General features: G+C 40.3%; 1 protein-coding gene across 1 annotated transcript in view; it reads left to right on the plus strand.

Annotated features, from left to right (window-relative positions):
- The window catches only part of SHC4 (SHC adaptor protein 4), a 129,530-nt gene that overhangs the window by 88,213 nt on the left and 18,475 nt on the right, over positions 1-22,842 (plus strand). Inside the window, exons 6-9 of the mRNA XM_060618596.3 lie at positions 818-869; positions 10,704-10,827; positions 12,615-12,786; positions 14,904-14,964. Of these exons, the coding sequence (XP_060474579.1) occupies positions 818-869; positions 10,704-10,827; positions 12,615-12,786; positions 14,904-14,964 (409 nt within the window). The remainder of the gene's footprint in view (positions 1-817; positions 870-10,703; positions 10,828-12,614; positions 12,787-14,903; positions 14,965-22,842) is intronic.

Genomic DNA, 22,842 nt, shown 5'->3' on the forward strand with positions numbered 1-22,842 from the left:
TTCCTGCCAGTTGATTGCATCTTCCCTCTGGAGAGTCATGCTTCTAATCTGCAAATGGCATTGTGTGTATTTTTTTCCCTGAGAACCGAGATAACAAAAAGCATCTTTAATTATTAAGATCTTATCATTCATCAGTTTACTGTTTTCAATAAAAGTCAGAATTACCAAGTGGCTTTTTGCTTGTTTTTACAACGTCAGCAACACCTCTTTTTGAAATCCTTAGGGTTTTCATGGGTTCTTGTTTTCAAACATGATTTTTCCTTTCTATATATTGATCAGATAAATGCTTTGTATTTTTGCTTTATTTCTTAACTTGCACTGCACTCGAGCGAGCTAACAACCACAAAAACCAATGTGTCTCTTTAATTATTTTCTGACATACATGGTGTCTGTCTGGACAACTGGGAAATCATGGTGCTGCCTCCCAGTTTATGACTCCTTTGTGACTAGATAACCCCTGGTATTTCAACTTTCAAAACAGGAGAGAGTCATGATCCCTTACTATTTTTTAAGAATATCTGTACCAATATATTCCCTATCTGGATTCCTTTTTATTCTTAGTGAGTAAGTATCACTAACTCTGCCTCTAAATTTTTAATTTTCAACTTCTCTCTCCAAGGGACAGAGAATCAGGACTCCACAATTGCTAAACTACCCAGTGTATATTTATGTTCCCTTTTAGGGTGCTTTCCTTTTCTCTTTAAATAGAAACATTTGTATTTAAGTCCGTACCTCAGTATCATGTCCTAAATGTACTCTTATCTTTCAACAGTACAATCCATTCATTTTAAATGCAATCGTTTTCCCTTTTTTATAGGATACTACAGACTATGTTGCCTACGTAGCTAAAGATCCAGTTAATCAACGAGGTATGGAAAGCAACTTCTAGATTTTCTTAAGAACTGGTATATACCAACTTTAAAATGTAACAAGGAGGTTTTTTTTTCAATATACAGGGTAATGAGGATCACTAGAGTGCTGTATTGGGTTCTAGAAATATTATGTGAATTTGAGTTGGAAATAAATAGCCCAGCTAGCAGAGCAAAGTAGAAAAAATTATGTAGCTGGGATTTAGATCCCGGTCATCTGAGGGACCCTCATACCAAAAGGTTTATTATCTTTTGTATAATCAAAAGAGAAGCTGTTCTGGTTATAATAATAGAAGGAGCTGGCTGCTGCATCCCCAATGGATGAATGAACTACATAGAGACCCAAGCCAGTGAGGTTATTGGCCCACATTAGTCACAGCAAGTGTGTGTGTGTGTGTGTGTGTGTGTGTACGTGCGCATGCACCACACATGTATGTTGAGCCTGTACCTTTGCTGTTCAAGAGTCTGACATCTCATTTTGAGTGTTTGGCTTCTTCTCATGTTTTGGATCTCAGCTTAAATGTCTCTTCTTCAGAGAGACCTTCTTTGACTGATAGCCCCTCCTATCTCCAATAACATATCCCACCCTTTTGCATCATCATACTTTATTTCTCTTCTTATTAACACTAACCCCACATTTTTGTTATTTTATTTACCATTTGTTGATGTGTTTAATGTCTTTCCTTTCTACTGAAACCTCCATGAGGGCAGGAACCTGTTTACCTTATTCACTGTTGTTTCCAAAGCACTCACCCCAAAGCCAAGCACATAGGTGTTGGAACAAAAATACCTATTTTTGTTGAGTATCTCAGTGAATGAAAGAGTAAGTTGATTGGATTTCTCATCCCAGGATTTAGCAAGTTTGCCTAAAGAAACTCATCTCCCAGTCAAACTTTGGATGAAGGGCTGGAAGTTCCTTAGCTCATTGGACCTCTTTAGACAGACATGGTTATTGTTGCTTCTTATCCCTAACTCTGGGACATTCAGATTCCTTGTAGGGATGAGTCTTAGGTTGCTTCTTCTCCTTGACTAGAACCTATTAGGGTGGCATCCTCTGCCACCCCAGGGATAGAGTTTCTCTCCCCCCCCCCCCATTTATTAAGTACACACATGGAGTAGCATTTGGAAATTCAAAGAGCTATAAATCAAAGATGGAAATGTACATGGTATGCTGGGGGTGGAGGGCAAATGAATAGAACATATTTACTAGAAAGCAGATTGGGTGCAGAGAAAAAGATTTCTAAAAGGCATCTAGAGGGCTGATAAGTAGGCACTTAATCTTCAAGCAAATGGGTGGAGAATTCTGTTGACAGAGCAGAGCTTCACGAAGATTGATTTGGGAGCAGGATGGATTCAGGAAGAAACATAAGACAGGGAGATCTATTTGGAAGCTATTGTTATAGTAAAAAATGAAATGATAAGGGGCACCTGGGTGGCTCAGTCAGTTAAGCTTCTGACTCTTATTTTGGCTCAGGTCATGATCTCATGGTTTGTGGGATCAACCCCCACCTTGGGCTCTGTGCTAACAGCTTGGAGCCTGCTTGGGATTCTCTGTTTCGTGCTCTCTGTGTCTCTTTCTCTCAAAATAAAGAAAACTTTTAAAAAACGAAATGATGAGGACCAGCTGCTAACACAAGACCTGACATGTAGTAGATACTCAGTAAATGCTTGCCAAAAGAATATGGCTTGATGACATGGAAAGGAAGAAACAGGTGACAAGTACTACACAATACTCAGTTGAAACTGACTCATTGTAAACTGTACAATGAAGAATGGATAATCACCAAAGGTGAGTAGGAGAAACAGGAACTAGTGAAGGGGAACAGGGGTGTAAGAATGAAATACAACAAAAGATACCAGCAAAGAGCAACTGCTTTTAGTTAAGCCTGAGTTTCCCGAAAGAGTAACTGCATGCTATTTTGGGCAAGGCCTCTGAACAACAAAGTCTTTTCTCTCAACCTGAAAAGACAGGGTGAGAGAAAGAACAAATAGATCAGGAAATCTAGATGTTTGGTAACTTTACCATCAGTCGCTGAACAGCTCAGACATGTCATTTCTTTTCAGTAAGCAGTGGTGAGGAGTTCTAAGATTCAAGTCAGTCACTTGCTTTCTTCTTTAGGGGAATGGATCTACCTACAAGACAGATGACTTAGAAACACAGAGTAATTTTCTTGGATTACTATGTTAGCATTTCGTCATCCTTATGCCTCCTTTTTCAGTCTCTCATTCCCTTTCTTACTTATCTTGGTTATAGAAACTTCTGTGAGAAGCCACTCTGTTGTCAACATACCCCCTACTTGCACAACCCTGTGGTGTTAAATCTTTTCAACTCACCTCAGCCCCTGGACTTTAATTTCTGCACAGAGGTGCTGACATAATTTTCAAGCCCACAAATAATTATTAATTACATGCTAATATGAAAGGGGCTGAACTAATCATTGTGGAGGAAAACAGTTCCTGGCTAGCCTGGGCTCATCATTTAATGGCAGAGAGAAATAGGATGTGCCTAGAGAAGGAGGGGGTCCTGGACAACAGTGTGTGGAACATAGCAGGGGCTCAGTCGAGATTTGTGGATGAAAAAATCCTGTAATGAGAGCTTGGGGCTATGTGTTTGGGTGGTATGTGAGTGTGTGTGGAAGGCTGGGGTTGCAGAGAAGTGAAGGAATAGAAGTAGGGGAGCCGTGGCCGAAGAGATAGGTCAGAAACAGAGTGTAGAGGGCTTTGAGTGCTGGCCAGAAGGCCACTGGGAGCCATTAAAAGATTTTGAGCTTTATAGCCATTATTCTGGCTTCTGCCTTTTTGCTGAAATTGCAAAGTGATAAGTTTTCTGGCATTTGTATCTGTGAAAATGATACTGGAGGACAGAAAACAGTCTGGAATTGTACAGTCCAATTTTGAGGATATCTCATTAGTCCTGGGCAGGAGTGGTAATGTTTGCATTGCACTGGGGGAGGAAGCGACAGTTTGGACAAATATGGGAACTAATGGAACTTGGCAACAATTTAGATGTAAAGGTTGGTGAAGAAATAGAAATCAGATGTTCCTGAGGACTTAATGAGATATATACAATGCAAACATCTCCATATGTGGCTCCTAGTAAGTATATAATAAATGGTAGCTATTATTATCATCATCATCATCATCATCATCATCATCATCCTTGTGATTTGGAGTGGTGTTGCCATTGAAGAAACAGGGATTATTACAAATTGGAAAAAGACAATCCACTAGGGAAATAGGGGAAAAACATTTACCATTTATTGCATGCCCACCATGTGGCAGGCATTGTCTCAATTCATCCTCACAACAACTCTCGGAGGTCGATATTAATTTATTCCTTTGGTTACCAAAGCAAACACTGGCATTGAGAAAGTGAGATCATTTTCCTAAGTTCAGCCAGCTATTAAGCAAGTGAATCAATTCAGGGTCCTGAGCACAGCTTTAAAAAAGAACATTACAAGGCACCAAGAAACATTTAAAAATTTTCAAAAGCTTACTAGCTACTTCGTTAGGAATCAACTTATAAATAGATCTCATATTTCATCTTCAAATTTTAAATATTGAAAAAAAGGTAAGATGGGGCTTAGAGTAGTAGTTTTTCTTAACAATGCTGGTAGGAGTATAGATCCAAACATTTTGGAGAGCAAGATGACAATTTGTACCCAAAGTCTTAAAGAGGGAAGTACTTTTGAACCAGCAATTTAACTTCTAAGGAAATAATTAGGACATGCACAAAGACTAAGCAATAAAGATTGTTGTCGTATGTTATTTATATAACAGAAAAAATTAATTTAATATTCATAAATGCAAATTATTTAAATGAATCCATAGGATGTACTACTATGCAACAATTTACAGCTAGTGTTAGAGTGAATAATGACATGGGGAAAATGTTGACAATGTTATTTTGTGCAAAAAGGAGATTGTGAAATAATGGGTATAGCATGACCCCAGGTAACATTTTGTAGGGAGATATACTTAGAAGAAAGATTGGAAAGATTAAAAAGAAAGAGATGCCAAAATATTAATAGTATTTAATTAATCTTTAGATAGTGAGATTTACATAATTTTTTTTCTTGGTAGCTTTTTATTTTCTATAACTCCTGTAATGAATATTTATTGTATTTGTAAAAAAGAAAAAAAAATGTTCTAAGTCCTAGAATAAATAAAGAAAATAGTGAAACCAGAAAGAAGATGTTACAGAATTATCTAATGAGTTTGGTTCATCTGGGGAAAATGTTCAGCAGGCAGGAGAAGCTCAGGGTCAGGGAGGTGGAAAGGTGGGAGTAGAGCTGAAGGGGATGGGAGTGTGGGGGTGGGAGAGACAGAGAGAGATAGAGAGGGAGACCAGACCTTCAGGTGCAGGTTTGGAAAAACTGCCTCATAGCCCTAAGAGTAAGCAAGATCACTGAGGGAGGAACCAGGAAAGAAGAGGGCTGAGGCTCTCGGGGAGTGGTAAGAGGAGACCATAAAGGGCCAGAGGAGTAGTCGGGAGGAGGAGAGGAAATCAGGAGATGAGTATCACCTGAGAAGGAGGAAGAGCAAATTTCTCCGGGAGAAGACACCTTGGAATAAGGCACCCCAGAAAGTCACATACTGAAAAGGAGTTAGGGGGTGTGAAGGCAGAAAATAACCTTCAGTGTGCCAATGAACAGGCCCTAGGTGCCCCTGGGAAGCAGGATGTCAGTGGATGGGTAAGGGACAGAGGGCGGGACCTCCAGGATGAGGAAGAGCATAGCTGTCAGGCAGAGGAGTCCAGGCTCCTTGCTAAGAATCCTGAATGTTCCCACTATCTCTCATCTACCCAATTCACTTTTAGCATTAGTAGATTCAAGTCGGGGCAGTTGCTCCTTTTTTTTCCATCTTAGCTGGGACCCTTTAGTGAACGCCTCATTTTATAAAGGGCCTTTTCTGTAGAAAAGGTAAGTCACTCTAAGAATGTTTTGAGTTTACTTAGTGACTAATACAGCTTGCCCCGTAATACATATTCTCTTCACCTCTCATTCCAAATGTGTACTAGTCCAGGGAGGTTTAAATAGTTTCTCTGAATCTGGTATGTGAAGAGGCCCCAGTCTATCTGGGTGTATATAGGAAGGCCATGGTTTTCAGTCTCTGAAGAAAGTTAAAAAAAAATTTTTTTTAAAGACCACAAAAATAATTTAAATTAGCCTGTTTATTTACATTTATGGTTATGGTTATAAAATATATGGACTACTATCCTGGTGACATCAGTTTACTGTGGACTGACTGCTGGCTTACTTCTTTGGGCGGAGTTCTAAGCGGGGAGGACTCCTTGCTTCAGTGCCACAGCACCATCTGGTGGTTGACCTGAGAAGCTGCGCTTTTGAATTTCTAGTTTATTAAAAAATGGAAAAACAGAAACAAAACAAAAAAACCCTGGTCTATTAAAAATAAATATAAAACTAGTAAAGAAGGCCCTGTTATCCTCTAAGAAGAGTTCTCAGCCTCTTGTCCATGAACATCCAATTAGGAAACCAAATGAAAAAAGTTTGAAGAATATGTATCTAAGATTAAAAAAAAATCCTCCCTAATATAGTGCTTGATACCCAAAGGTAGAGTTATGGGTCTGTCTGGCTACGAGGTGGAGGGAAAAGAATTCATATCTGCATCTGATTCCATCTCAGACCTCCATGCAAAGTTATCATGTCAATGGAAAGTCACATTCTTTTTTGGCAGTTGGGGCTTTTTATATACTTGTCTTTCTACCTTCTCGTTAGCTAGAGGTTGGTAAATTCTTGGCCAACCTGGCTGCTTATCTAAGCTTCTGGAGATGGGTCTAATGCTGGGAAATGGGCACACCTGTGTTTGATTCAAAGCCCATCCCTATTCTGGCCCATGACCAACCTCAAAAAGAACCAAGACCATTTTCGCAGAGTGGTGTGTCTGAATACCAACAACATCACTATCACAACATGTGTGTTCACTGGAGATAGTGAGGCTGTACAGAACGTCTGCACAGGGTCAACCTTTCTGTCCAATGTCATTCCTTTCATGGTGCCGGGCACCACTGTTTGTCGTCTGATCTTCTCAGAAAAAGTAATATGGCAGCAATGAGGTCATCCAAAGCAAAGCAGAATGTGTTGGTAGCATCAGTCCAGGAACAGGACCAAATGCTCAAAGTATCAGAATGAGAAGAGTTGAGATAAGTAAGAACATTTTAGATGTGAGAAGTGGTACAGGTCGGCTGGTGGGTTTAGTTGTGTCCTTCCTTCCTGAGTACCCACATGCCACAAGAACGCACATGCCTGTTCCTCAGAAGTCTGAAGCTACTGTGACAGATGAAGGTTGGGATCTCCATAAAGCAATAAGGGACTTTAAAACCACCAGTGCCCTGGGGCACCTGGGTGGCTCAGTCAGTTGAACATCTGACTTCAGCTCAGGTCATGATCTCGCAGTCTGTGGGTTTGAGGCCTGCATCGGGCTCTGTGCTGACAGCTCAGAGCCTGGAGCCTGCTTCAGATTCTGGGTCTCCCTCTCTCTCCCTGACCCTCCCCCGCTTGTGCTCTGTCTCTGTCTCTCTCTCAAAAATAAATAAACATTAAAAAAAAAATCAGTGCCCTGTCTTGGCAGGTGAGGACATTGCTACAAAGTCACTTGTTCAAGGTCATGTAGATGGTGGCATAATTGAAATTTGAACTTGAACCTGAGTCTTTCCAGAGTTCTTTTAAGCGTTCTTGTTTTCTCATCCCTTTTAAGGGAGACACACTTTCATGTTTCTGTGTGTGTGTGTGTGTGTGTGTGTGTGTGTGTGTGTGTGTGAATTTCCTGTCTCTCTCATCTTCCTTGTCTTCATCTCTAGACATCTTCTTGAACCTAAGAAAAACATAAAATTGAAAAAATCATATTCTGCATTTTGACATGATTTGGGATCTTGACTTTTCTTTTAATTGGACCAGAAATTTATAAGGTGAAAAACAAAAGAATTTAAGGGCGTAACCTTTTTTAGTCATAATGTAACACAACTTCTCTTGGGTCAGTTGGAGAGCACATTTCCAAGGGCACCTTGTAGATTTAAGTATATCTCCATGAGTAAACCAAGCAATGATTCACACCACTCAATGGCTGTAGGAACCTTTCCCACTATGGGGATTGCTGCAGGTGTCATTTTAATGCAATTGAAGAGAACTTCTCACACTAGAATTATTGATGCGATTCAGGAAAATCAGTATGTATTCATTCAACACAATTTTTAAAACACCTTCTATGTGTTGCTCATGTGTGAAGCTACTGCAGAGAAAAAGAAGGGTCAATTTAAAATAACAGTCTAAAGATAGATCAAACATTTTCCTTTGGCAGAAAGGGTAGACATTCTTTTTTTTCCCGTTTTTTAATGTTTTTTATTTATTTTTGAGGGAGAGAGAGGAACAAAGAGAGAGGGAGACACAGAATCTGAAGCAGGCTCCAGGCTCTGAGCTGTCCTCACAGAGCCCCATGTGAGGCCCGAACCCACAAACCGTGAGATCATGACCTGAGCCAAAGTTGGATGCTTAACCGACTGAGCCACTCAGGTGCCCCCATCTATAAGCATTCTTAATTGGATTTTCAAAACTAGAATTAGCTCCTAAGTCTATATCAGTTTACAAGTTGCTTCTTTAAAGGGATAACCTTATAAGAAATGGTAATGGCAATTCTTTTAGAGATCTACACCTTAGCATTGTTTGATTTAGTAATACCACTGCGCCCCCACTGCCCCCCCCCACACACACACACATGAACACACACACACACAAACACATGCTTTCTAAAAATTTCATTTGGGGCGCCTGGGTGGCTCAGTTGGTTAAGTGTCTGACTTTAGCTAAGGTCACGATTTCATGGTTCATGAGTTTGAGCCCCGTATCTGGCTCTTATTGCAGAGCCTGCTTCAGATCCTCTTTCTGTGTGTGTGTTTCTCTGTGCCCCTCCTTTGCTCTCTCTCTCTCAAAAATAAAGAAATAAACATTAAAAAAACCAACCCTATAAAAATTTCATTTAAATCCTTTAAATGAAAGTCAAGTCAATTCTGGAATGAGAATTATTTGAGATTCTTTAGATTCTTATTTTTTTAATTTACTTATTTTGAGAGGAGAGGGCAGGGAAGGGCAGAGAGAGAGGGAGAGAGAGAGAATCCTAAGCAGGTTCTGCGCTGCCAGTGCAGACTCACGAACTGGGAGATCATGACCTGAGCCAAAGTCGGTGGCTTAACCGATTGAGCTACTTAGGAGCCAGCCCCTTCCTGAGATAATTATAACATAAGGCTAAGAAAAGAAACACTGTTGTAGGTACTACTATTGTGTACTTTTATAGGCTCTGAAAATTCTATCAGATGTGAATGAATTGCCTTTTACTTCACATATATACAAAATCCTTTCCAAGAGAATGCAAAAGCATAAAACCATGCTTCCAAGTCAGCACGGTTAGCTCATTCCATAAAGACAGCTCTCTCTCCTCTCCTTTGGTGTCCCTTTTAGTAAGGTGTCCCAGTGTTGGCTCCACAGTTCCTGAGACCCAGGAGGCTTCCTGGGCTTCTATTCTAATTCCCCATGCAGTCGCTTAAGCTGTTCTCTGAGAGTAGCTAACAGTTTTTACAACGTTCTTGTGTATATTTAACCATTATTACGCTTTTTCTCATCCCTCCATTCTTCAGGCTATACAAATCAATATGTATTTTAAAGATTTTACTTCTCACAAGATTTATTGCCTTTATCTTTAAGTCATCCTGATGAAACTTCCATTTCAATTAAATCTCCATATTGCAGGGCCCTAAGCAAGACCCCAGACTCTCATCGAAGCAAGAATGATACTCCATATGGTGGGAGGTGAATTTATAGTCTCTCCACATAAGCTCCTGATTTTATGTAGCAGCAGCAGCAGCAGCAGCAGCAGCAGCAGCAGCAGCAGCAGATTTGCTCATTTGTGATATTCTGTCAGCTGCCCCCTCCATAATTTATCTCTTTAAATTACTTGTGAAAATCTTCCTCTTCCCAGTACCAGCTTCTCAGAGAAAGTATCTAATAAAAAATTGTAACATCTTCTGGTCATGCCATTGTCACAAAATCTTGTTTTTAATGCTTAATGGAGATAGTTCTTTAGTAGGGTTGTGAAGACAGGGGTTACCATACCATCACTGCTTTATAATAGCAATGACATGGGGCTCCTGGGTGACTCAGTCGGCCGTGTCCAACTTTGGCTCAGGTCATGATCTCGCGGTTGATGAGTTCGAGCCCTGCCTCGGGCTCTGTGCTGACAGCTCAGAGCCTGGAGCCTGTTTTGGATTCTATGTCTCCCTCTCTCTTTGCCCCTTCCCCCACCTCAAAAATAAATGAATGTTAAAAAAATTTTAAAAATGGCAATAACAGGGCAAAGGGGTATTATAAAGCTCCTGTTTTTGCCAGCAGCTCATCCCCTACTTTGAGTGAGGAGAGAAGGTTTGGAAAGTTATATTTTTGCAAAGACAACAGCACAACCACAAGCCTTCCTGTCAGATTGCTGCCCTCAGCATCTCTGGTATTGAATTCTAGAGCTAACATTGAACGTGAGTCACGTTATTGGTTAGGATCAGTCTGGTTTTATAAAAATGGGGGCCCCCAAAAACCTGTCTTGAGACCAAAATCTGTCAGTGTTTGAGATATTTAAATGTAAACTATGAATGGTTTTTTTCTCTTTGATGCAAATGAAATATGAGGTATTCTTTTCTGCCATTTCAGAGCTGAAGAGAGCTTATAAACCTACTCCCTTTTATTCAAGTACCAGTTCATGTTCTGGAAATATTTTTATTATAACCTTTTCTTGTTGAAAATTTATTACAGTTTCTTTTTGTTCGTCCACTTGCAGCCTGCCACATATTGGAATGCCGCAGCGGAATGGCCCAAGATGTCATCAGCACCATAGGGCAGGCTTTTGAACTCCGGTTTAAACAGTATTTGAAAAATCCTTCTTTGAATACTTCTTGTGAAAGGTCAGCCAAGAGTTCTATAATTATTTGACTTGTTATATTTATTTTGCTGTATTTTCAAATTAATATGGCATTTTCAAACTGACTAATGAAATTAGTAAATTTTTTCTTACAAATAGGCAGTTTCAGTACAAACTAATAATGACATTTTCTATTTTTCTTTCTCTTGTATTTGTCCAGATATTTCCTCTTGCTTTGTATCAAAATTAAAGGAGACACTCCAAGAAGGGGTCTTCCCTGTTTCTCTGATATCATACAGAGTTATGAATTAAGTAGTATCATAAAATAACAGATACCAAATGTCTCAGAATTGTTTCAATCCCAGATCCCATGCATACCACTAGAAAAAATATATCAAGAGGTTTCTGGGTGGCTCAGTCAGTTAAGCGGCCTACTTTGGCTCAGGACCCGATCTTGCAGTTCATGAATTCAAGCCCCGCGTTGGGCTCTGTGCTGACAACTCAGAGCCTGGAGCGTGCTTCAGATTCTGTGTCTCTCTCTGCCCCTCCCCTGCTCATGCTTTCTCTCTCTCTCTCTCTCTCTCTCTCAAAAATAAATTTTAAAAAAATTAAAAAAAATTTTTTTTAAATAAAATTAAAAAAAATCAGAAATGAAGAGGCAAACAGTAGGAATCAAATGTCTATAGCAGGAATCGCTGTTAGTTTGCTAGTTTGCAATGTAAATAGATGAGTTCCAGTTAAACTGTGGCAGGGCTGGCAGGTGATGTGACCCAAGGATCTGGTTGTTCTATCTGAGGCGCAGAAAGTCTACAAGGAAAGCTGAGCCCTTCAGGCCTGACAGCCTCTAGCAGTGTAGAGTACAGTGAGCAGAATTCATACCCAAGAGACAAAAGTCTTGGGTACTTTTAAATGCACCCCCCCCCCCAGGTTAGTTACTTTGTGTATTAACAAACGTTGGGTTTGGAGATCTCCCTTTTTAAGGTGGTCTGGGGTAGCAAAGGAGAGGGGGTTACTAGGAAGCCTTGAGGTTGAATTTTTCCCAGGATAACACTTACATCCTAGTTCTATCACTTTGTTGACAGGTAACGAACCCGACAAAACTGTGTGGCTTGTCAGTAGAATCAGTTCAATCCCAAAGGACTTGATTTATTCTTTTTCATAAGAAAGCTACTAATTCCAATTTGGAAGAAAAGTTGTTTGTTTTGTTTTTGTTTTTGTTTTTGTTTTGCCCTGTTTCGGTTTTTAAAACAATGCATGTTTACATAAATCTACCCACTTGCACATATGGTTCTAATATTTCTTTATGAATCCCATATACTTCTCCAGATTTGTGCAGACGAGATGGCTGGCCATAACTCTCTTATTTTTTTCATCTTAGTTTCACAAACTGGGCCAGGCCCCCTGCCCAATATCTAATTTTTTTTTGAGCAAAACATTTCCAAAATGGTACAATCCAAACATGCTGAAGATACTCAGGAAAACTTTAATTTTGTATCCTGCTGACATAGATGACTTACATTCAAGGAGTGTGTGTGTGTGTGTATGTGTGTGTGTGTGTGTGTGTGTGTTTCTCTTAATCACTGGGAGGAGACACAAAAGCATCACCCTTGGCACTTTCCATTGGCTTGCCCCACTTTAATTGTCTGTGGAAAGCTAAACAACCATCTGGTTGCTTCCATCCAGATATTTGACATCACTTAAGCACAGCTATAATTTTAAAACATGAATGCAGCATTTTTCAGGATGATTTGCATGGTTCTGATCCCTCTGCCTCCCCTACAGCATTTGAATTCCCACCCAGTCTCTTGGGGATTCTTTTTTCCCTTACAGTGAGGAGGTGCCTCTTGATGGTCCTGCTGTGGAGAGAGAAGATCATGAGTATTACAATGAAATCCCAGGGAAGCAGCCACCTGCAGGTGGTGTTTCAGATGTGCGCATCAAAGTCCAAGCCACAGAACAGATGGCTTACTGCCCCATACGGTGTGAAAAATTGTGCTATCTGGTAAGTAATGCTTTATGGTTACCGGAACTTAGCAATGTGATTCTGTCCTTGTCACTAGAGAGTTTAATTTGAGTTTCCAAATGCTAGTTTAGAGAAAGTGCCTTCCTCAGTACTGAGCCAGAGAATGAATCACTGTCGGAGCCTGCACTGGACCATTTTTACTCCAAATCCACCCCCTTCCTCGCTGCCTAAGTGGATGACTTCACATCTCCTTTCACTGGGAAGATGAGGGCAGTCCAACATGTTACATTCAACTTCACCTTTCCTCGTCTCCACGTCTTCCTGTATTCTCCTTGCTTCTCGTCCTTAGCGACTGCCTTCACAGCCATCCTTCCCCTGAGCTCCTGATCCCATCCCCACCTTCCAACTCTCTGCCCTTGTTCTGTCTGTCTATCAACCCCTGTCTCAATCTTTATTTTCTCTTCGTCTACCAGTATCTTCTGTCTGCAAATGAATTTGGATTCCTCCAACCAACTTACAATGTCTCACCTCCTTTTACCCACAAACTTCTAGAAACCATCATCTCCATCCCAGTTTTTACATCAACACTATACTTCTAAGATCTGAATTCTGCTTGACAACTTGATAGAAATTACTTTTACAATGGTCACCAATGGTTTTTTGGTCACCGATGGTTTCATTGCTAAATCAATTTTCTTCTTCAATGTTCTGAGTCTGTCTACAGAATTTGATACCCATTGGCTGCCTCTCCCTTAATTTTAGAACTTCTGTTAGCTTCTGAAGCAGTTCTATTGTGTCATTCTCAACCCCCATCTCTAGTTACTTCTTTTTTCTCATTTTCATGTCTTCCAACATTTTATTATGAATGTTTTCAAACACACAGAAAAGTTGAAAGAATTATACAGTGACCACTCATATACACAACCTAGATTCTACAATTATCATTCTACTAAATTTGCCCTGTCATCTTATAGAGCTGTTTCAAAGTAAGTTACATCTTTTCTTTTTATATTTTATTTTCTTCTACCCCCTCCCCTTCAAACCCCAGCCCCCTACCCTTTACCACCCTTGCTCTGCCCTTGGCCTTGCCCTTGGTTTCTCCTCTGGCATGCCACCTGTATACACAGTCTTCCAGCTTCTCTGTCTTCAGCCATTACTTATCTCTCCAGCTGTAATGCCATAAGCATTACATTACTTGTTTATGTAAGATTGAATTCAGCATTTTCTCCTTGACTCCAAACCAGATTCCTCTAGTGACTTACTCATGTTTAATTAATGACACTGCTGCTGTTTCATTAATCTGCAGTCTTTTGTTTATCTCACACTTTGGACTCCATGTCAGCTTAGTCTTCAAGACTGAAGATTCTACCATGAAATCTTTTGATGGAATTTACCCAACCTCTTACATTCCTCTTGTACCTTTCTAAGTTCTGGCCTTCATGTGCCCAGATGATTCTGAAAGCCCCTTCCTTGTTTCCAGTTTCATTCTCTCAAACCCTTCTGCATGGTACTGCTGGATTAATCTTTCTAAAGGATAGATGTTGCCCTTCTCAAAGGCATCAGTGATCCCATTCCATTATTGAATTGTGTATATCTATATATATCTATATCTATCTATATATGTATATTAATGCAATATATATATATATATATATATATATATATATATATATTAATTGATGGATGACATTTTTAAGGATGGAAAGTGAGCCTGGCACAAACCTCATTAGAGTAGGGCTCCAATATGCCAATGCACTGTTAGATAGAGGCTTGCTAAATACTGAGAGTTTATACAAGTGTCCTGGAAATCACACTTTCACAGTTTCTGGCTGAGACTTGGATTGAGTACTGGAATAGGACCTCCCTAACAAAAGCAGTGATGCTCAGGATGCGGGCCTTATATCAGCAGCCTTTACAACCACCCCTGCCTCAGACCCACCTCTGCAGCCCCTGCACAGTGCGCTATCTTAGGAGTCTATGTTCCCCATGCAAAATCTCACCTTCCTTTTGTTACCTGTCAGACACTAACTATGTCAGAAAGTGGAGCTGTCTGCTGTATTCTTCCAGGACTGTTATTAGTGTTTTGTTTGTTTTTTTGGCAAGTTTATGAATGTATACCATGTTTGTAAATGTCTCACAATTTGTTGTTCGTGCAGCCTGGAAACTCCAAGTGCAGCAGTGTGTACGAGAACTGTTTAGAACAAAGCAGGGCAATAGGTAGGTACAATTGTCCTTCCCCATCTGCCACTCTTGTTGTTCCTTGTAAGTCATATGGTTGTGTGTGGCCTTCGCTCTGAAATACTTCATGGGAAAGTCAGGTGTATAATGCTTCAGCTGCATCCCACGTTCTGAGAGGCCCAGAATGCCGCATGTGTGTCACTTGGGAGACTCATGGTTTCCCCTCACTCTTGTGTGCTTGAACACACTGTCATTCTACCTCTTGAGGTCTTTGATTGCTTTAACATCATTAAAAGTCTCGCTGAAAAGGTGTTTTCTCTGCTTAAAACTCAAGACAGCTCCACTTCAAAGAAGATCAGACATTAAGCTAATGTGAAAATTGATGCTTGTCAAGTCCATTAGGATTAAGGTAAAACCTTTTTTGTCTGCTTGGCATCGAAAACAAAAAGAAATCTGAAAGGTGAGAGTCCCAGTTAGGGGCCAACTACCCCACGTTTCCCAGGGCATTCAGTGTCTTATTACTGGATGCGATAATTGATGTGGGGCACAACTTTTCCACAATGCAAATGTAGAACATCAACTCTCAGACTGGAAGTATGTTTTCATAAAATTTTGCTGCTAGTTAGTCATTTAATACTTATAAATTGCTGAAAGTACTTATTTCTTTGGGAACAAAGTTTTGCAGCATTAGAGGAGTGGATAACTGGATGATATAAATAATACTGTGGGGATAAAGTTGGATAACCACACTTAGGGACTCAAATTAGCAGGAACTTGCCACCTACAAGGTAGTCACCTCCAAGGATACTTGCATACTTCTTATGGAATTATGCCAATGTAATCTATTCATTTTATTATTTCTTATACACAGGGGATACATGAGGATTTATTGTTTTAGGTACAGCTGTGATTAGGTACTACCTTCCTCTACCATGCAAAAATAGTAGGAGTAGTGAACTAAGACAGTATTGTTAATTATTTAAAAAATATGGTTCCTTTTAAAAAAATTTTTTTTAATATATGAAATTTATTGTTAAATTGGTTTCCATACAACACCCAGTGCTCATCCCAAAAGATGCCCTCTTCAATGCCCATCACCTACCCTTCCCTCCCTCCCACCTCCCCCCATCAACCCTCAGTTTGTTCTCAGTTTTTAACAGTCTCTTATGCTTTGGCTCTCTCCCACTCTAACCTCATTTTTTTTCCTTCGCCTCCCCCATGGGTTTCTGTTAAGTTTCTCAGGATCCACATAAGAGTGAAAACATATGGTTATCTGTCTTTCTCTGTATGGCTTATTTCACTTGGCATCACACTCTCCAGTTCCATCCACGTTGCTACAAAGGGCCATATTTCATTCTTTCTCATTGCCACGTAGTAGTCCATTGTGTAAAAAATATGGTTCTTTTTGATAGACATTAAAATTCCTTGCCATTCTTTAAAGTTACTTAGAATTTTAACCTAACTTTTAGTAATGTGACTACAACAAATTAATGGTAAGTAAAAATGTGTTTTTACAACTGTGCTCCCTAAGATCTGTATTCCTCCCACCTTCCCTCCTTTTCCGTATTTGGAAATCCCTAACCTACGGGTTTAAAAGTCAGGAACCTACCACATGTGCCCTGTAATATTATAATCATTTTGTACCTGTGCTGAGGCTCACTTGGAAATATCTCCACATGCTCTTTGATCTCATTCTATATTCTTCATTTATTCAACACATCACTCTGTGACTACAAGGACCTCTTTAGAGTCTGGCGCTGTGCTAGGTGGCAGGGATGGAATCACAACTGGTACTCATATCATCTGTAGTTTAACAAGGAAGACACACCTAAATCAAATGCTTACAAATGGATGGATGTTCCAAAGCCCAAGATGTTATGGGAACAAATACCAGGGAAACCTAACTTAATCTGAGGGGCCCTATGGGTGTCTAGGTTGCACAGTAGGTTAAGCATCTGACTTGCAGCTCAGGTCATGATCTTGCGGTTTGTGGGTTCGAGCCATGTGTTGGGCTCTGTGATGACAGCTCAGACCCTGGAGCCTGCTTTGGATTCTATGTCTCCCTCTCTCTCTGCACCTCCCCTCCTCACCCTCTGTCTCTCTCTCCCAAGAATAAACGTAATTTTTTTTTTAATCTGAGGGGCTCTAGGGCGTCTCCCTAAACTTACCTCTACAACAAAACAACCAAACCAGGACCTGAGAGATGAATGGGAATTATCCAGGCACAGAGAAGGAAATGGGAAAGGAGGGGAGAGAGAGGGAGAGAGAGAAAAAACAGTATGAGTGGGAACCAGCATTCCTGGTTTTTCTGGAATGTGCCAGGACCACTTCCCAGATCATTGCACAGAGAGAGTACGGGGGCGAGATAGATGAGTCTTGGACATAGGATAGAATCCTGAGGAACATTTATAAAGGAATTAATAGATATAGAGGTATTGTTTCAATCTTATTTAAGACATTTCTTTTTGTAAGTGTAACCTTGTCATAGAATCCAGTTTATTGTTTCTGTTTACCTTGGTTTTATTTCTCCTTTAAACCAACAAACGATGTAACCCCTTATTCTTTCATGGTTTCTATATGCCCTAAGCCAATATAAGCAAATCCAAACTTATGAACAGACTTTTTTCATAAACCTTTATTTGGAGTCTGGAATATATTTTTCTAGAATTAATTCCAGAATTAATTTTAGCCATGATGGCTATCTCCTAGATAAGTACACCACGTTCTACTGTTCTGGTTTGTCTGTGCTGAAGCTTAAATGTATATTTTGTGATGACAAACACACCAATAGAAAATTCTATAGCAAGTGCCTGTTCTTCAGTTGCACTCTGACTGTGGGATAGCCTGGAACCAGTACAGAGCTGCCTTCCTTGTGGTGGCCCTAAGGTAACAGCTCATAGCTGGGAACCTTTAAAGATCTTGGGCTGGTGAGAGATGGTGTTTGTGGTTTCGAAAAAGTCCTCCAACTGCATACTTTCTTCCCCTGAAAATCATGGAGCTATAACCTTATTTCCTTAGGAAAGCAGGTTCCAGGGCGCTTGGGAGACTCAGTTGGTTAAGTGGCTGACTTTGGCTCAGGTCACGATCTCGCAATTTGTGAGTTTGAGCCCAGCGTCAGGCTCTGTGCTGACAGCTCAGACCCTGGAGCCTGCTTCGGATTCTGTGTCTCCCTCTCTCTTGGCCCCTCCCCTGCTCACACGCTATGTCTCTCTCTCTCTCTCTCTCTCTCAAAAACAAACAAGCATTAAAAACTTAAACAAACAAAAAAAAGGAAAGCAGGTTCTAAGTTCCATCAGGGACCCAGAATGCTAGGAAGGATTGAAGGACTTGACCCTTGCTCCACAGGCCACAACAATTAAGGCTCCTCCTATTGTGGTAGGAAGGACTTTAGTACTACACTGTCCGTTCATCCACAGATACCCAGAAATCAGATGTTCCTATCTTGAGGCCTGCCTGTGACTACTTGGGCATATGTTGAAAAACTGATCTGAGGGACGCCTGGGTGGCTCAGTAAGTTGAGCATCTGACCCTCGACTTCAGCTAAGGTCATAATCCCAGGGTCAAGGAATTGAGCCCTGTGTCGGGTTCTGTGCTGAGTGTGGAGCCTGCTTGGGGATTCCCCCCCCCCTCGCCCCCCCACCCCTCTCCCCTGATCACACTCTCTCTCTAAAAATAATAAAAATAAAAACTGATCTGAAATTCTTGACCAGTGAGCAATTTAATAGCAGTTGCCAGAATAGCAAATGCATAATTTTTATGGCTTTTCCTAGAGTTTTAGACATAATCATTTGAGAAACACCTATGCAAATATTTTCAGTAAGGTTTGGCTTTTTCCTCCCAGGACATTTATTTGTTCAAATACTGATTTAAAACTTGAATTCCAGTATATTATAAATACTGCAATAGGCTTCTGGTTGTTCAAGGAGTTAATTATATTTATCACCAGACTTATAAAAGATACCATTCCTTAATATTAAATTCCTTATGGAGAAAATTAATTAGTAAAACAGAATAATGTTTCCCAGACCTCCAAGTTCAAATGGAAATATTGATATTTTTAATCAAAAAGACATTAAATTACCACAAACCCTAAGGGCCTGTACTTAAAAAACTTTGGTACTTACAGTGTATACCCTGTGTATAGTATGTATTTATTTTTTGCCACAAATCTTCTCTTAGGCAGCTTGGATAGGTTCTCAGAGTAATACTTGGCAAAAAGAAAGTTTGGAATGCATAATGGTTGTCATGTGTGGTTAAGCTCTCATCAACCACACACTTTAGCCAAGAAAGATTTTAAACTTGGGTATAGACTGAAATATAATATAATATAATATAATATAATATAATATAATATAATATATATATAATTTCTTTTAATTTAAGGCAACATTGCTGAGTTAAATGAAATAGTGCATTTGAAAAAAAAAAGAGGAATGGTTGTTTTCAAGAGAGACTGGATTTAGACATTGATGCTTTTGTGTAATCCTATGGGATGGTAAACCTGATGTGGTCGGCTCATGCCATACTCTTTGAGGGGCAGACGAGTCAGTGCCTTGTGCTAAAGGTTGACTCAGAATGTGGGTCAAATATGCTGAGAAAGGAAGACCAAGTGGACATTCATTATCTGTTTGTTCAGCTGACAAACATGAGCACCTACTTCATACCAGTCGTTGAAGATGCAGAGGATACAACAGATAAATGGGTTCTAGTCCCTCCTTAAGCACTCAAGGAATTTGAAGTTTCAAGGGGAAGACAGACAGACAAGTAAACAGACACCTATAGTATGGAGTGGCACTTGACCTGGCCTGGGGGAGGGAAGGTCTAAGGGGGAGGCTTCTTCTTCTTTTTCTTTTTTTAAAATTTTCTTAATGTTTATATAGTTTTGAGAGAGAGACAGGCAGAGAGGGAGAGAGAGACAGAGTGTGAGTGGGAGAGGGGCAGCAAGAGAGGGAGACACAGAATCTGAAGCAGGCTCCAGGCTCTGAGCTGTCAGCACAGAACCCGATGTGGGGCTTGAACCCATGAATCGTGAGATCGTGACCTGAGCCAAAGTCTGATTCTTAACTGACTGAGCCACCCAGGTGCCCCTACTTTTGTTTTTAATGTTTTTGTTTATTTATTTTTGAGAGGGAGAGAGAGAGAGAGCCTGTGCACATGAGCACAGGGGGTGAGCAGAGAGAGAGGAAGAGAGAGAATCTCAGCAGGCTCTGCACTGTCAGCGCAGAGCCTGACACAGGACTCAAACTCACAAACCACGAGATCATGAACTGAGCCAAAAACAAGAGTCAGATGCTTAACCAACTGAGCCACCTATGTGCCTCTAAGGTGGAGGCTTCTTGAAAGAGATGGAATCTTAAAGGACAAATAGGAGTTAGGTACAGAAAGGGGAGGGAGGATATTGCAGCAGGAGAGAAGTACCATGTGCAGAGCCCCAGCATCAATGAACACATGTAACTGAGCAGATATTAACTATTTATTGAATCCCTACTACATCCCTATGAGGCAGGCACCATTCTCAGTAAGTGTCTCACCCACATTCTTTCATTTAGTCCTCACAACCGTGTTTTAAGCTAGGCATCCCCATATTACAGATACGAAAACTGACGCTTAGGGAAGGTAAATAACTTACCCCAAACCATACAAACAGTAAGAAGTATCACAAGTATTTGAACTCAGGTCCATGTTGATTTTGAAGCAGACCTCTTACCACAGTTTTTCTTTAATGTTTATTTATTTTTTAGAGAGAGGGAGAGAGAGAGAATGAGTGGGGGAAAGGCAGACAGAGCTCCTGCTCACACAGACTCTGAAGCAGGCTCCAGGCTCTGAGCTGTCAGTACAGAGCCTGACACAGGGCTCGAACTCACGGACTGTGAGATCATGACCTGAACCAAGATTGGTTGCTTAACCAAATGAGCCACCCAGGTGCCCCACAACACTTTGATCATAGTCTGCTTTCAGTACATTTTTATAAGCAGGCACTCCTAAATAAATGATAAACCAATCATGTATAAGTTATATACACATATGCTAATATGTTATGCATGTATAATAAAACATACACAAGGGGTGCCTGAGTGGCTCAGTCAGTTCAGCATCTGATTCTTGACTTTGGCTCAGTTGATGATCTTAAAGTTCATGAGTTTGAGCCCTGCACTAGGCTCTGCACTGATAGCATAGAGCCTGGTTGAATTTCTGTCTCCCTCTCTCTCTGCCCCTCCCCTGCTTGCTCTCCCTCCGTCAAAAAATAAATAAAAATTTAAAAAAATTTAACACACACATGAAAATAGAAAATTTCAAAGTTAGAGTTAATGACAATAAACATTTTTTAAATGCCTTGATAATTACAGTGGCTGAATACTATCATTAGATAATATCTCAGGGTCCAATATACATTTAGCACATTTACTGATAAAGAAAATAGACGTATGTCCACATTTCAAATCCTGATAATTTTAACTTTTGGGAGGCCAAGTTCCTATCTAATTAGATCATTCTTGTTTATAAGCTCATAATACAGCCAAGAAGGAGTTTGTAATAAGAGTAAAAGAATGACCTTCAATATTTGATATTTGTGGTGATCTTTTAGCCACTTGTCCATTTATGGACGTAAGTTTAAACTAGATAACATAATTCATAAATCCACTTAACCAAGCAAATGGACACTGCCATATGTTGCACAATGCAACAAAGAAACGAGGTGCCCTGACCACCCCTCCTTCTTTAGAAATCTCACTCTTCCCTCAGGGGTATGACAGGGGACACGGTGATGTGTAACAGCTGGCAGACAGGCCAGGAGGAAAGGAGGAGTAGGTAGTAAGCCTGTAGCCCTCTGACTGGGCTTCCCCTGTTTGGTGTGCCCTTGGGTTTCCATATTTTATGTTATAAAAATTATAGCACTGCTCATCATGATGTGAAATCCAGTATAAAGTTGGTCCTTTCTGAACCACATCCAGGAGTTTAACGACTGAAACAATAGAAAAACTGATGTTTTATGGTAAGACAATGGAATGTCAGTGTCACCACTTCAGATCAGCCTGGTGGTGATCATGTAGCACATTTGGCCAAAAATATAAATGTACCTGTTTAAATGGAAAAACAAAAATATTCTATCCTGGCTTTCTGAAGACAGAACCATCTGGATGGTACAAAATACTTCATGCACCAGGTACTGAAATATGGTGCTAATATCCATCCATTCAGTAACTATTTTTTGTCATATGTGGCAAGCATGTGTTAGGAGGTAGGATCTCTGTCTTCATGGAACATGCAGTCTAGATGTAGTACAGGTATTAAACAAAATGACATAATAGAATTATTTGCTCTTGTGGTATGGCCTTCAAAGGTGAAGAACAAACTTCTAGGAAAGCAGAGAGACTTAATCTAGTCTGAGAAGGTCAGAGAAAGCTCTGTTGAGAAAGAGATGTTTAAACTGGTACCTGAAGGGTGAGGGTGATGGAGAATGGTGAGGGAAAAGCATGTCAATCAAAGAAGATGGCCTTAAGGTGGAGATTAGCCTCCAGGATGGTCAGTGTGACTGAGGAGCACGGGGGTGCACGGGAAGCTGGGTAGCCAGGACCAGGGCTTGGGGCTTGTTGGAGAGTTTGATCTGTATCCAAAGAGCAATGGGAAGCAGGTAAGGGGTTTTTAAACCACTGAAAAATATTATCAGGTTTTCAGTTGTAAAAAGATCATTTTGGCCACAGTATATGGAATAGAATGGAAGAGGAGGGGACAGAGTAAGAGGGAAAAAGGAGATATCCTGAGGGGGGAGTTCTTCTTTCCATTAAGTGCCAGAATAAATGTCAACAGTTGGTTCAAGGCTGAGCTTGGCAAAACAAAACTTTGGGCATAGGGAGAGACAGACTTTCCATTCTTACTAATTATGTGATGAGTTTTTTGAAAAGCAGTTTATTTACT

Source organism: Panthera onca, chromosome B3, assembly GCF_046562875.1.
Source record: "Panthera onca isolate mPanOnc1 chromosome B3, mPanOnc1 haplotype 2, whole genome shotgun sequence".
NCBI classification, from domain to species: Eukaryota; Metazoa; Chordata; class Mammalia; order Carnivora; family Felidae; genus Panthera; species Panthera onca.